Source organism: Anopheles coluzzii, chromosome 3, assembly GCF_943734685.1.
Source record: "Anopheles coluzzii chromosome 3, AcolN3, whole genome shotgun sequence".
Classification (NCBI taxonomy): Eukaryota; Metazoa; Arthropoda; class Insecta; order Diptera; family Culicidae; genus Anopheles; species Anopheles coluzzii.
In genome coordinates this window covers 73,819,565-73,832,594 of record NC_064671.1, presented here as the reverse complement: position 1 = coordinate 73,832,594, position 13,030 = coordinate 73,819,565, and the positions used below count along the sequence as shown (strand labels likewise).

At 44.5% G+C, this 13,030-nt stretch overlaps 1 protein-coding gene across 1 annotated transcript in view; it reads left to right on the top strand.

Annotated features, from left to right (window-relative positions):
• LOC120955235 (neuromodulin) overlaps positions 1-13,030 on the top strand; it is a 75,396-nt gene that overhangs the window by 40,800 nt on the left and 21,566 nt on the right. The window contains exon 2 of the mRNA XM_040375923.2: positions 11,389-11,565. Coding sequence (XP_040231857.1) covers positions 11,389-11,565 — 177 coding nt within the window. The remainder of the gene's footprint in view (positions 1-11,388; positions 11,566-13,030) is intronic.

Genomic DNA, 13,030 nt, shown 5'->3' with positions numbered 1-13,030 from the left:
ACTCGGTAAACAACTGAGACTGTTTGAATGAGATTTTCTACAAATTACGCTTACGATGCTGAGTTGGGTAGAGCACTCCTCTTATATTTATATTACACAGTAATGTTTTTGTGGCTTTTACTTTGTAAACTGATTGTGTTTCGGTATAGTTAGTTAACATAATTGACTATTACTAAAAGTCAAAATCTATGTAAAAAACGCATTGACATCGAAAACACCTCAATTCTGCACATAAGTATAATCATTATAAATCAAATCTACTGCTTGCTTAACAATTTTTTTGCAGACAACTGTGAATCAATAAAAATATAAAAATAAAATGCACCATAAACACATTTTCAATCTAATATTAATATCATTCCCTACCATTGTCTGCACGGTATGGCATTATGTTTAGACAATTTTAATACCCTTTCGAGCGCGTGTTGATTGTGACCTCCCCCTTTTGATGCACACCAATGTTTGCCTTGCTCCCGTGATGCGTAAAGCAAAACGAACTTCAGTTCAGTAAACAAGCACCGGAGAGATGCGCCTGGCTCCACGCTCCGGATGGCAGCGATCGCCGTAATGGAAGTTTTCCAATTTGAAAAAAAGCTGAACTGCCATTCTCCCGCCACACAGCCAGTGTGCACAGACGCATCGAAATATCAAACAGCATTCATTCTCACAACGTGCACGTGCCAGTCGCATACCTGAGTTCGTGAGAAAAATCAACAAGAGTACACAGAAGAAGAAGAAATAAAAAAAAGGCCTGGGAGGAACGTGGAAGTCCGGTCCGGTTCCCCGGACTGCGACCCAGTCAGGTCAGCGAGCACACGCACGTGGCATTATTCCGCATCCGGTGTTCGGGGAATAGAACACGATTGCAACCACCGCTGCCACTGCTGCTCTCCCAGTAGCATCCAGCGGTGCCAGCAGATGAGCACACATGAACAAATAACATGCACAGCGGCACCGAGCCGAGTCCCAGCCAGTGTGTGTGTTCGGTGTGAATTATCCTTGTGACCTGATTCAGACGGTAGCAGAAGCAGCAGCAGCACCAGCAGCGTTCGGGCGATTTGTAGCGCAGTGTGCCTGACCGCACGATGCGCTGACGATGTTTCGATCAGCACCCTGGCACAGTTCGTCACTCGAGAGGGATGGATGCAAGAAGCACATTCCCATTCCCGGAAAGTTCTTACCACACAAACTGGAAGGAGGATATGTCGTGCTGTGTGGGCTCTTGGGAAGAGACATGATAAAACACACACATTTCCTCACTCACGCTTTTGTCCAGCCCGCGTGCTTGTGGTCTCCATCCAAGCTCCCTGGGCACCATTACTCTGCGTGATTTATGTGTTATCCATGTCACCTGTTCTTTTAACTCTCCACAAGCACACACACACACACACACACACACACACACAGACGCTGTGATTAGTGCTGAGCATGTCGCAAAGTTTAACGTGGCGTGCAAGATTGTACCCACCTATCCCACCATTCCCACCACCGATGCCATTCTTATTAGCTCGTACATGAAAGCTTTACTTCTTTCGCCAGACAGATAAAAATCAGTATCGTGCCCGTGCGTTCGTTTGAATTTAATCCAAACCTCCCCGCCTACTTGACAACTGTCAGGTGCTCTGGTAGCTTCGTCCCCATTGGGTCAAGGGCGGCGTTGAAAATTGGAAAACTTTCACCCAAACAGCTCCGGCTACAACTTTGGCACACACCAAACTCTTGCGTAAGTGAAAATATTGCTCTCAATTAAGGACACGTCCTGACTGTCACAGAAACTGTACCTCGCTGCAGGGGGGGAGGGGTGTTATAAATCCAGGCAGTGAAAAGATGTAAATTGTTCCAGCCCGAGTTCCATTCGTAGATGTGTAGATGCGTTAGGAGGACCCATAATTCACAGCCACATGACAAATGGTTTGGGCAAACTTTTATCCCCCCAAAAACACTCAGGTAACTGGCGATGGAGTTTCTCCATCTGGGAATGAATGTGTTTTACAATCTTTAGACTGACTGCAAGTAATGTAAATAACTATAAATCTGTCCCGTAAATTTGAGGCCAGAGAGTTAAAGATGAAGAGAGGAGAGTTTCAACACACTTGAGTTACCTTGAGTTACCTCTCTCTCTCTCGCGTAGCAACAATTCAAAACACTCAAAAACTCCGCAAGCATTCCTGCTGCATCGGCAAGCGCAATTGTTTCCGAAATTCCGGGCACAAGCCCTACACTGGAACCAGCCCCATTAAAAGAACCCATCGCGTCACCGTACCGTGGAAACGGTGAAAAAAAAACCATTCTCCGCTCAACTCCAGCACAACAATTGGGCGAAATTTATGTTAGCCTTGAACCTCTTGGCCGCGCACTGGCACAGGAACATAACTCTTGTGTCGGGTCGGGCTCGTCAGCTCGGTTTCGGGCTGGTTGGAAAAGTAAACACTCGCTTTATTGGTTGCTCAAACAGAGATAGCACTTAAGCAGCACGGGGAGCTCCGGTAGGCCCCGGTGCTTCAATCGAGCCTGCAAAATGGGAGGGATTGGGGAGGGCAAAAGAACGCTAACAATGGCACAAACGGGAAGAGTTTATTTGGCGAAAAAATAGAAGAGAGAGCGAGGAAACCTTGCCGCACCCTAACGAAAACTACAATCGGAACCGATCGGAGCCAAGAAGCTCCCATAACTCACACTCTCGAGGGCCCAACCTTTTACCCCGGGGGAAAAGGAAGCCCTATCACTAATAGAAAGTAAACTATTTCCTCTCAATTCCACTGCATTTCCGCTCAGTTCATCTTGTCGGGCCTTTGCTCCAAACACTCGCCCTACCCCCGCCCTCTGCCGCTTTTCCTTTCGTTCGATCCAATGAGAACGAATCCGATACGATCGTAAATAAGAAAGATAATCGTGGACAGACCAAACAACAAGCAACCGGGGTTTTGGTGAAACGTTCCATCTGCAGACCGCCTGCCGGTGTGTGTGTGTGTGTGTGTATGTGTCCCCGTGCTGGTGCCAACTTCTCCATGCTCCATACAGCAACGTTTGGGTGTGGGCCAACAAAAAAAAGAAAGGTTCCAAAGCGAATAGCGCACCAGCACCGGCACAAGGCCCACAAATCCCAGTGCACTTCTGGTCCGGGTGGAAAGGCGGCTAAAGCTCCGTATCGGTGCCGGGATCTGTCGCCTTTTCCTCTTTTTCTTTTTCGTTTTTTTTTGCTATCGTTATCGACACTTGGACAGCTTTTGTGAAAGCGATAGCGATTTCAACCCGCAAACATGCTTCAAACCCCGGGTATGTACGCGATAAAGATCTTCTACTGTTCGTAGAATTGTCCGGTGGCTAGCAAAAATTCTAGCTCCACTTACCAGACTCTTCTATTGAGTTTGGAATTGGAGATAAAAATAAAACAAAAAAAAACGCTTACTTTCTTAGTATCAAAATTCAATTTTGAACGAATGTTTAGATGTGTATGCCTTTATCTTCAAACTTGGCTCCAATACAAGCTATAGAATGACCTTCAGCTTCAGGCACAGCTAAATTCACGTCACGCACCAAACAAAAAAAACACCCCCCCCCCCCCCCCAAGAAACTCGTAACACAGACACGTTTCACCTCAGACACATAATCTGACAGAAATTCGACAGCTCGAATTTCCGGTGGTCAAAAAAGGCGGCAACCCACTCCCTCGGTTGGGTTCAGTCAACCTTGAAGAAGCAAAAGCAAAAAAACACCAATGCATCGCTGTCGATCGTCCAGCGCTCTTTTTTCTATTGCTGGGCGTGTCCTTTTGGGGGTTTAATTTAATTCCCTTCTGCAGGACGATAGTCGCATAGAGCAGAGGAAAAGGCAACATTGATTTAAAGGAAGCAACGTAAGGCAGTTACTTTCACTGCTGCAATCCAACCCCCCGAATAATAAACAAATTTATTGATACAACACACACACACACACACACACCTGGGACCTGGCCGGGATTTGAACGGGATTCATTTGACAGGGCTCGATTATTTACGTCCATCAGTTTGTAGGCCCTGTCCCTGTAGTCAGGAAAAGCAGTTTAGCTGCACGAACCATGCTTTTCGGCCACCAGGAAATGGGCGTCGACCACCCACCCAGTTCCACCTACACCTGTGGGGGTTGGGTTCGTGGCCTCCAACGTCACATAATCAGCGTCCTTCAGGTGCTGCGATATCCTTCCGGGTGGATAATTTAATACCACCGCGGGGCCAGACGCTAACAAGCGAGCTGCCACGCGCTCTTCCACCCAACCGACCAGCCAACATGATGGGCCACACCATCACCACTAGTTTTATGTGCTTTCTTTTTCAATCGTTCCGAACTAATCGGCATTCGGTCGACATGTGTGTGTGTCTATGTTGCTATGCTGACGTGGACCCCAGCCAGGTCGTTCTGTGTGAGCTCCTGAAGGTGTACTACTACTGGGTGGGTGGGCGATACTCATCGGTTATTTATGGTTCAAAACGAGGCTGCCACCATTAGCAGGGCTATTTTAGGGTGAGAGATTAAGAAATAATTTGAAGGCATGTGAAATGCTTATTTATTATTTAACTAAATATAATTTTCCACTTTTTGTGAAGCTAATTTTACCCAAATCACATCCTCATTTAACACGAGAGAAAAAATGGTTCTTCTTTTAAAATAAAAAGAATTTCCATTCAAATCACAGCTCTTTCTACATCCCTCTCATGAAGCTTAAGCAGCTTAAGCCTATCGAAAGCATATTTTAATCATCGTAATCCACCTTTTATGCGAAAGCGAATGATTTATGCTCACACATCTCGACGAAACGCCCGTGTACCGTGAAGGTTGTACCCAAGCGAAAAGGCTGCCCAAATCCACAAGCAGACCCATCTTTCCACCACTGGCAACACAAAGCAAAAAAAGAAGAGAGAACGAAGAAAAAAAGAAGACCTGATGACGTGGCAAAGTGAGAAATTTGTAGATGAAAAATTACGCCTCCTCAGATGGGGATGCTGCCGTTTGCTGCGGAGGGGCGGAAAATAAAAGGAAAAATAAGTGGCGAAGGAACGCGCACACGACGAGACGGCCATGATGAGTAGCACATTTGCTTGATTTTAGTAGGGGCGCCCCGTGATTAATCTTGATTTTTCACAACCCCTAACGGAGCAGCAAGCAACAAAACAAAATAAGCCTAAGGAAAAGCATTACGGCAGTGATGTCTTTCTTTTTTTTTTTTTTTTTTGGGTAACAAGTATGAGGTATGGAGCTACAAGCAGTCATAAATTTATTTATTTTCAACACAGAGCTTTCGCCCTTTCGCAAGCACAGTTTGTGTCACTGTGCGGTGGTAAAGCGGTGGTATAGATTTATAAATATGCCAACCCATATAAACCACTATCGATTGGATCGGGGATCGAACAAACGCTTTTCCGCGGAAAAGCCCTTTGCACCCTGAAGGAGAGGGATGGGTACAATCGATTGCAAAAAGCAGGCCAATCTGGGTCATCTCGTTAGTGTACAAATGGTCGAAATAAAGTAACGGTGGCAGCAACAAAAAACATGACATCAACCTGACGAAACACAGAAATGGATCGCTATGTGTGTGTGTGTGCGTTTTTTTTTGTTAATGTTTCGAGTTATTCCTGCTCTGCTCCATTCTCCATGCTCTTGCCTTGCCCCAGGGTGGATGTCAAATAATGGTGACTAAAAATAGCGCTCAACCCATCAACCAACCCGTGCTGACCCGGATGAACTATTGTAAAAACACCGGGTTTTGGGGCGTGTGTGTGTGTGTGTTACCTTTCCATGATGGCAGTTCGCAGTGTATCGATTGAGCCACCAGTGTGCCAGGTGGTGGGACAAAGCTTTTCCGGTCCAGGTCCCGATTCCAGCATCATATTTTATGGATCACCGGAGAGCTGGTACGAGATACCGCGAACCCCGTAAAATCCCGCATGTGGAATGAATTTACCCCACTCAAAACCTCATTCCATCGGGAACTGGACGGCCTCCGAAGTACATGCACCACACACACAGAAAAGCAAGAAAAAAAGCAATCTAAAAGGGAAAAAGTAACAACAATACAACACACAACCGAGAAAACAACAACAAGCGACAAAGTTTCGTACGCAACTTTTACCACACACCATTTATGGTACGGCTATGGTGATGATGGCAGGTCGTAGTAGGCGCTGTTTGTGCGCGGCGGGACAGACCCGAACAACATCTCAGAATGTTTCTTCTCTTTTTTTTTAATGCTGCCTTGCTTCTCTGTTCTTTATTTCGCAAAACAGCCAAAAAAAAGGAGAGGGGAATTGAAGCGGAGCATGATGATTTTTGAAATTTTGAAAGCAACCAGCAAAGGTAACGAGCTGTACCTTTTTGCCAGTAAAAAATGGAAAGGGGGGGGGGGGGGGAACAAGACCCCCACAACACAACCACAACGATACCGTGAAAGCTCGAAGGCTTAAACCGGCTTGTACCGGATGATCTTCGCGCTCCGCAGCGCAGCGGGAGGGCCCGGGGTAAACAAATTCGGAAATTTTCTTTATTGAATTTACCGCCCTCCCACCTCCGTGTGCCTGCTCGTTTGTCCGCGCTCAGCGATACAGCAGCAAAAGCTTTCTGCTGCTGCTACTGCATTCCATCAAAACTTCGCTTCGCTTGCGTTACTTATCCGGTTTACCCCCCGTGGGCAATCCCCTCCCTCCCCACAAAAAAAGAAAAATATTAACACACCGTTTGCGTCACACCTGATCAGGCACGGTGCAAAGTTTCGGCACTGGCAGGATCAGAGAAATAGAGCACAACATGAGGCAAAGAATGCATAGCGTTAGTTTGCTCCTTTCCCAACTAACGGGTGGGTTGAGAGAGCAAGCAGCAGAGAGAGAGCAGATGGAGAGAGATAGAAATACATTTTCGCAACAAATTTCAAACTTGGTGCAAATATTGTGACGCTACCGGATGGCGGGTCGATTAGCATTTCGATCCATGATTTCATCCCGTACACGTAAATACAGCGAGTGCGCCACCATCTATCACGCTCTCTATGTGTGGCTGTGTGTGTGTGTTTATGTGTGTGTGCAATAGAAGGCAGGAAGTATTTGAAATGCAAATCAAGCCTTCTAGCTAGTTTGCACTACGTGTCTGGTGGGCGTGTGTGTGGAGTAGTTGCAACACTTTGCTTTCGGTACAAAATTGCAATGCTGTTGCCATCCCCCCGCCTTTCCAATTGAAATCTAATTGGGGAAAGGGGGGAGGGAAGGCTCGTATTGAAGGGGCTACTAACAGCTACTACCCATTTTGCACCGCCTGCTAACAGTTTCAACCGTGCAAATCCGTCAGTTGGAAAGAGCAAAAACAACAGTGCGCAACAAAAAAAAAAGAATGCTTCATTTTCGTTCATTAGCATACATGAATGTAATTAGTGCTTTCCCATACATCCACACACACCCACACACAAACTGCTTCCTGAGTAGAGCGGTTGGGAGTGTTTAATTGGAAACCAGTGATGAATTCATTAAATGCACTTCGGTGAAAGTTTTTTGTTTTTGCCCCGGTGCTTTGCACAAGTTTGCCAATCATAATTGGAGCGATGGGAGCAAAGCATATTAAAAGCTCGTAACGAACTATCGGGGGACAAATAATTAGTTGACAAAGTGAGCTTGTCTCGCAAACGTGACTGAAATGTGTGTTGCCAGATGGAAACACACATTGCTGGCATAGATTGTGATACAAAATTGAATTTTAAAGCAATTTTAAGGCTGTATAATGCGTCACTAATACAAAAGAGGCAATTATTTTACTATTATATTTTTCTTACTTTTTCCCTTTTTTGAATTATTTCGTTAGTTTATACACAAATACGGTAAACACCCATTTCATACATTTTTAATGCCTAATGTATTTGTTTCGATTGATGCCAGAGAGTGCGGTGTAACACACCGTCTTAACTAGTGCTGGGTAGATCTGATTTGGATTAATGAATCTGAATGAAACTTTGAAATAATTCAATGAATCTGAATCCCGGTTGCAATGATTCATGACTTTCAAATATTCATGAACCTCAAATCTCCAAATATTCTCGAATCACCAAAGATTGATGAATCTCAAAAGACACATGAATTTCAAAAGATTCATGTACATCAAAAGATTCATATCTCTAGGGATTCATGAATCCTTTCATGATTCATGAAATTCATACATCTCCAAAAAATCATAGAGCTTGAGCTTCTCATTATTCTTCTTTTTGAAGCAACAACCTACATGGTCATGCCAGCCTATACAGGATTTCGGGACTTCTTGGCAAGTCCAAGCAGCCGGATCGTTTGTTTTGCTACGGGGAGACGGTGCATGCGCGGCTTAAAGCCACGACGTGTTTAAGATGTTGTTTAATATGTTGGGGATGTTGTTTGGTGAGATCGCGCAAATTAACTATTTTGCAAATCATACACCTCTAACGATTCACGGACTGGAGATATATGATTATTAACCTTTAAGTTGGCAACCGGATACCCGGGTATTTTTTTCAACTTTAAACTGCAATAACTTTTGATTCACTGCTTTTATTGGCCTGAAATTTTCTGTAGCCCATCAACTTTTAATTTATGATTTTTTGGTGCATAAGTTGTAATTTTAAACAGCCTGTAAGTTTTTTTTTTCGAATTTTTTTTTATCTTTACTACGTAAGTTGGCAACCAGCATACCCGGGTATTCCATACATTTTGTATGAAGAATGACGTTTCTTTTCTTCTTCTTTTCGTATTGTGCTTATTTTCGAGTCAAATTCAAGCGATTCCAAATTTCAATTTGACCGTCATTTTTATAATAAAATGAAAAAACTTTATGAATAAATGAAATAGAAGATAATATATGGTCGGCACTACTTACTTACAGCATTAAAATATAGAAAGCATTGTTTAACTATGAAAATCGTTAATTTTTTGCATCAAAACGTGTGGAATACCCGGGTATGCCGGGTGTAAATCTGGTTGCCAACTTTACGGTTAATGGATTTATTAATCTTTTAGATTCACAAATCCTTGAAGATTCATATAACTTTCGAGATTCATAAATCCTTGGAGATTCATAAATCCTTGGAGATTCGTGAATCTTTAGAGATTCATGAATCTTTAGATATTCATGAATCTTTGAAGACTCGATTCAAGAATTTAAGAAGACTCGATTGAAGACATGCTTGCCAGAAACGACGAAAAGATTCCAGTGCCGATCAGATTTGAGCACACAACAAGTCGCGTACAAGTCCAAGCACTTGACACACCACCATTGGACCACGTAGGCATCTCGAAGGTTCCAAATAAATATAAACTGTCCTGCCACACAAAAAACCATCCATTCATGTCGTTTCAATCATAATAACTCCCTTTTATGGCATTTTAACATCCCTTGGTATTGAAACATTTACGGACTGAAAACAATGGAAAATTTGTGAACCCCAGCTGGGCAGCTTTTGCGTTGCGCGTACAACACGCCACACATCTTCTACTACCTGTCAGCGAAAATTTAATCATGTCGCACACACACCCAACCACGTACTCAAACACCTCACGTGTTAAACATTTTAAATCTGTATCTCCCACATCGGCAAACGCTTGTTCATCCGCGAAGGGATCACGAAACACGATCGCGAGACGCCCGGGCGCGCTAACACGTAATAATTCTGCCCACCGTACGCGTGATGCCTGCAGCAACAATGGCACCAACTTCCCGGGGCCTATTCCCGGGAGACATTTCTCGTCCGCTCCCACAGCGCCCAGGTCACATTCGGTGGAAATGTGTGATGTTAATAGCACTTTTCAGTGCGAGCAAGATGACACAGACACGGCGAGAACCCACTTTATTGGCAAATTTTACGTGCCTCTAATGCCATTTTAACACGCTGAAAATACCGAGCACCGAGCATTATTGAAAAATGCTCCCTTTTTCCCGGATGATGAAGCATGTGAAACAAAGCGCCATCAATGCTCATCTCTTGCTAACGCGTTGCCCTTTGCCGTGGTCCGCAAAAGCTTTCCCCCGTTCTGGGAAGAACCATTACGCACAGCCTACTACTGCTGGCATGTTCACCCACCCTCCAGTTGACGACGCTAATGGTGAAAGTAACGAGCGAAAATATGTCCTCTACGAACGGTTGGCCCCAGAAAAGACATGTGTGTGGGGGTAAAGGTATAACGATCACCCGAACAACACAAATCATAATTTATACACCTTTCCGACCTTACCCACACATCCTCAGAAATGCTGCCCTTCCAGTGCGTGTGCTGTTTTGTTTTTCTTCTTTGCAGCACAGTCATTCATTCCCATTGGAAAACGTGAACCCGGCCTACTTGCACCTCAGCTCAGCGGGTCAAACTTTACCACGGACACGGGGCCCAGCCAGCAAAACGCCCAAGCAATATGTGAATGCACATTCAATATTTATTTGTTTACGCGTCCAATGTATCGGAAAAAGGGACTTTGCAAAGCAAACAGCGAGGCCCGCCGCCTGCATGGAAAACCACAAGCCACCAAAGGGGGAGGGAAAATTTTGGACTCGCATGATTTATTGCTATCGAAACTCTGGTCCTCTCGGCACGGACGCTCAACGAGCGAGTGTGCAAAGTCTCTCGAATCCGATAGCGTGAGGGCGGTGAACCGTTCTGTGAACTGTTCTCTAATTTGAAAAGTTTTGTCACAAAAGCGGCCGGAATTTCTCTACCTTAGGGGGGGGGGGGGGGGGGGGCGGGGGGGGGAAACAGCCCCAGTAAAAGGTGAAGTGAAAGATAACACATCACCAACCGGTGGCCTGAAATAACACCGGTTTTGTCGTACCGGGAAACAAAGCCCATCGGTATCGGTATTTGCAAATTAACAAGTCTTGGAAAGCTTAAGACGAAGCAATCAATATATATACTGCTGAGCTTGCAACAGGCATCTTCGGAGGCTCAGCCGAAAATATAAGCTCCACTGTTACTTGCGGAACAAAACGACAAAACGACAAACATTTAACATTATTTCCAACACGAGCGCAGCGGAACTTATTTCGTCCTTGCCGTTCATTCTGGTGAGCAAAAAATGGGCAAGCAAAAAGAAGTAAAAGCCAATAAAGCCTGAAGAATGTTGTTCCAGCGCTTCTTGCTGTTATCACAGTTGTGGAGAAGCTCATTAAATGGACTACTTTATTTTACGCCACATTCCGGCACAATTGTTTTCGCTTGGCCATTTCCACGAAATGGGATGCCTGCAAGCGTATCAAGTCGCGCATTTTTTGTGCTTTTCTTACATACAAACCTACACACACCTCGACAACGATAAAAGAAACTTCCCCTGCTTCCCTCCCCAATGGAGCAGAGCGTAGTGGCAATATTTAATCATTACTTATTTCTCTCTCTCTCTCTCTAAATCTTTTGCCATCTTTCGCAGTCGAGGCGGCAGCCACAAAGATCCAGGCAGCGTTCCGTGGCCACAAAGTGCGCAGAGAGATGAAGCAAGGGGACGGCGTTACCGGTGCGGAGGGTCAGCAGAAGCAGGACGCCCAGCAGACGGAGCGGGAACCGACCAAGGAGGAGCTGGAGGCCGAGTTCGACCCGAACGACCAAGGTAAGTGCCGCGGCGTGGTCTAAAGGGATGCCGCGGTTTTAGGGATAATTTTATCCACCGGCAATGACGCATAGAGGCACACGTGGAGCGGGGGGGAGGAGGTTAGTTTTCGGAAGGAGCTTGTTTAAATTGGCGCGGGAGGGGGGTTTGGGAAAGCGTCAATTGAATGATTAAATAATAAGGTTTATTATTAGTGTTGAGGTGCCATCGACGTATTTTCGACAATTCCTTATGGTTGGCCGCATGTTATTTTAACCTACTTTATCAGCTGGGCGTGTTTCCACCATGCTCAGTGTTTATTTTTAGTAGAAGCTACAATAACAACTATCTGATATCATATTTTCGATTGAGGAGGTACTCGGTGGAATTTAAAGTGGGAAAGTGGTCCAAAAGGAACAGTACGCCAGCACCTAAAAACTAAAATTACGTGATTTTTTTTCACAATTTTCAGTACGAAAACAATGAAGTTATGCATCTTCTTCTTCTTCTTCTTTGGCTCAACAACCGATGTCGGTCAAGGCCTGCCTGTACCCACTTGTGGGGCTTGGCTTTCAGTGACTTATTGATTCCCCCCCATAGCAGGATAGTCAGTCCTACGTATAGCGGCGCGGTCTATTTGGGGATTGAACCCATGACGGACATGTTGTTAAGTCGTACGAGTTGACGACTGTACTACGAGACCGGCCAACCTGCATCTTACAACCGAATAATATTGTCATTTTGTACAATTATTAAAAAAAATACTACTTAAATAGACGTAGAATAGAGTAGACATTCAACTAGACATCTTTTTATATAGTGTTCTCGCCTGTCAGACGCAATCAATGCTTCCTTTTCGGCTAGAATACAGGCTTGAAACTAAAAACTAATACAGGGGCCCTTCACGATTCTAGTCAGTTTTTTGTGTGGAGTTTGACAGTTGGAGGCTGAAATCATGTAAACATTCTATACAAAACCACACACACAAAACTAACCTGCAATGTTCAGTCTAGATTATTCTAGCCTCAAAGCTAGAATGAGATTCGAGTACCTGCTCGAAAACACGGTGTTGTTTATATTTACCTCAAGGTGCATTAAAAAGGTGACGTGATGGAATCTAGAATCAAAGTGTATGTAGTCCAGGTGGTCTCATAGCATGTTTTTATAACCAAATTTGAATATCACTTTTTGGCAGGATGGGTGAAAGCTTTTGCTCAAACAAGCTTTCTGGAGGCTTGACTAATACAAAAAACACTCTTAAAATCTTCATTCAGAAACAGAATCGATAAAAATCAGCCTTCTAAATTCGTAAACCTTGGGATAAGCCCACCTGTATATTATACCGATTTAGATAGCTGCTTGAAAACTGCTATACAATGCAAACAGCTGACAGGCTAAAATTTCAACCTACGAACTTAAAACGGAAAGGGCTCCATAGATGGCGTCACTGTAGCATTGGTAGTCCGAGTATCAATGGTAACTAGAA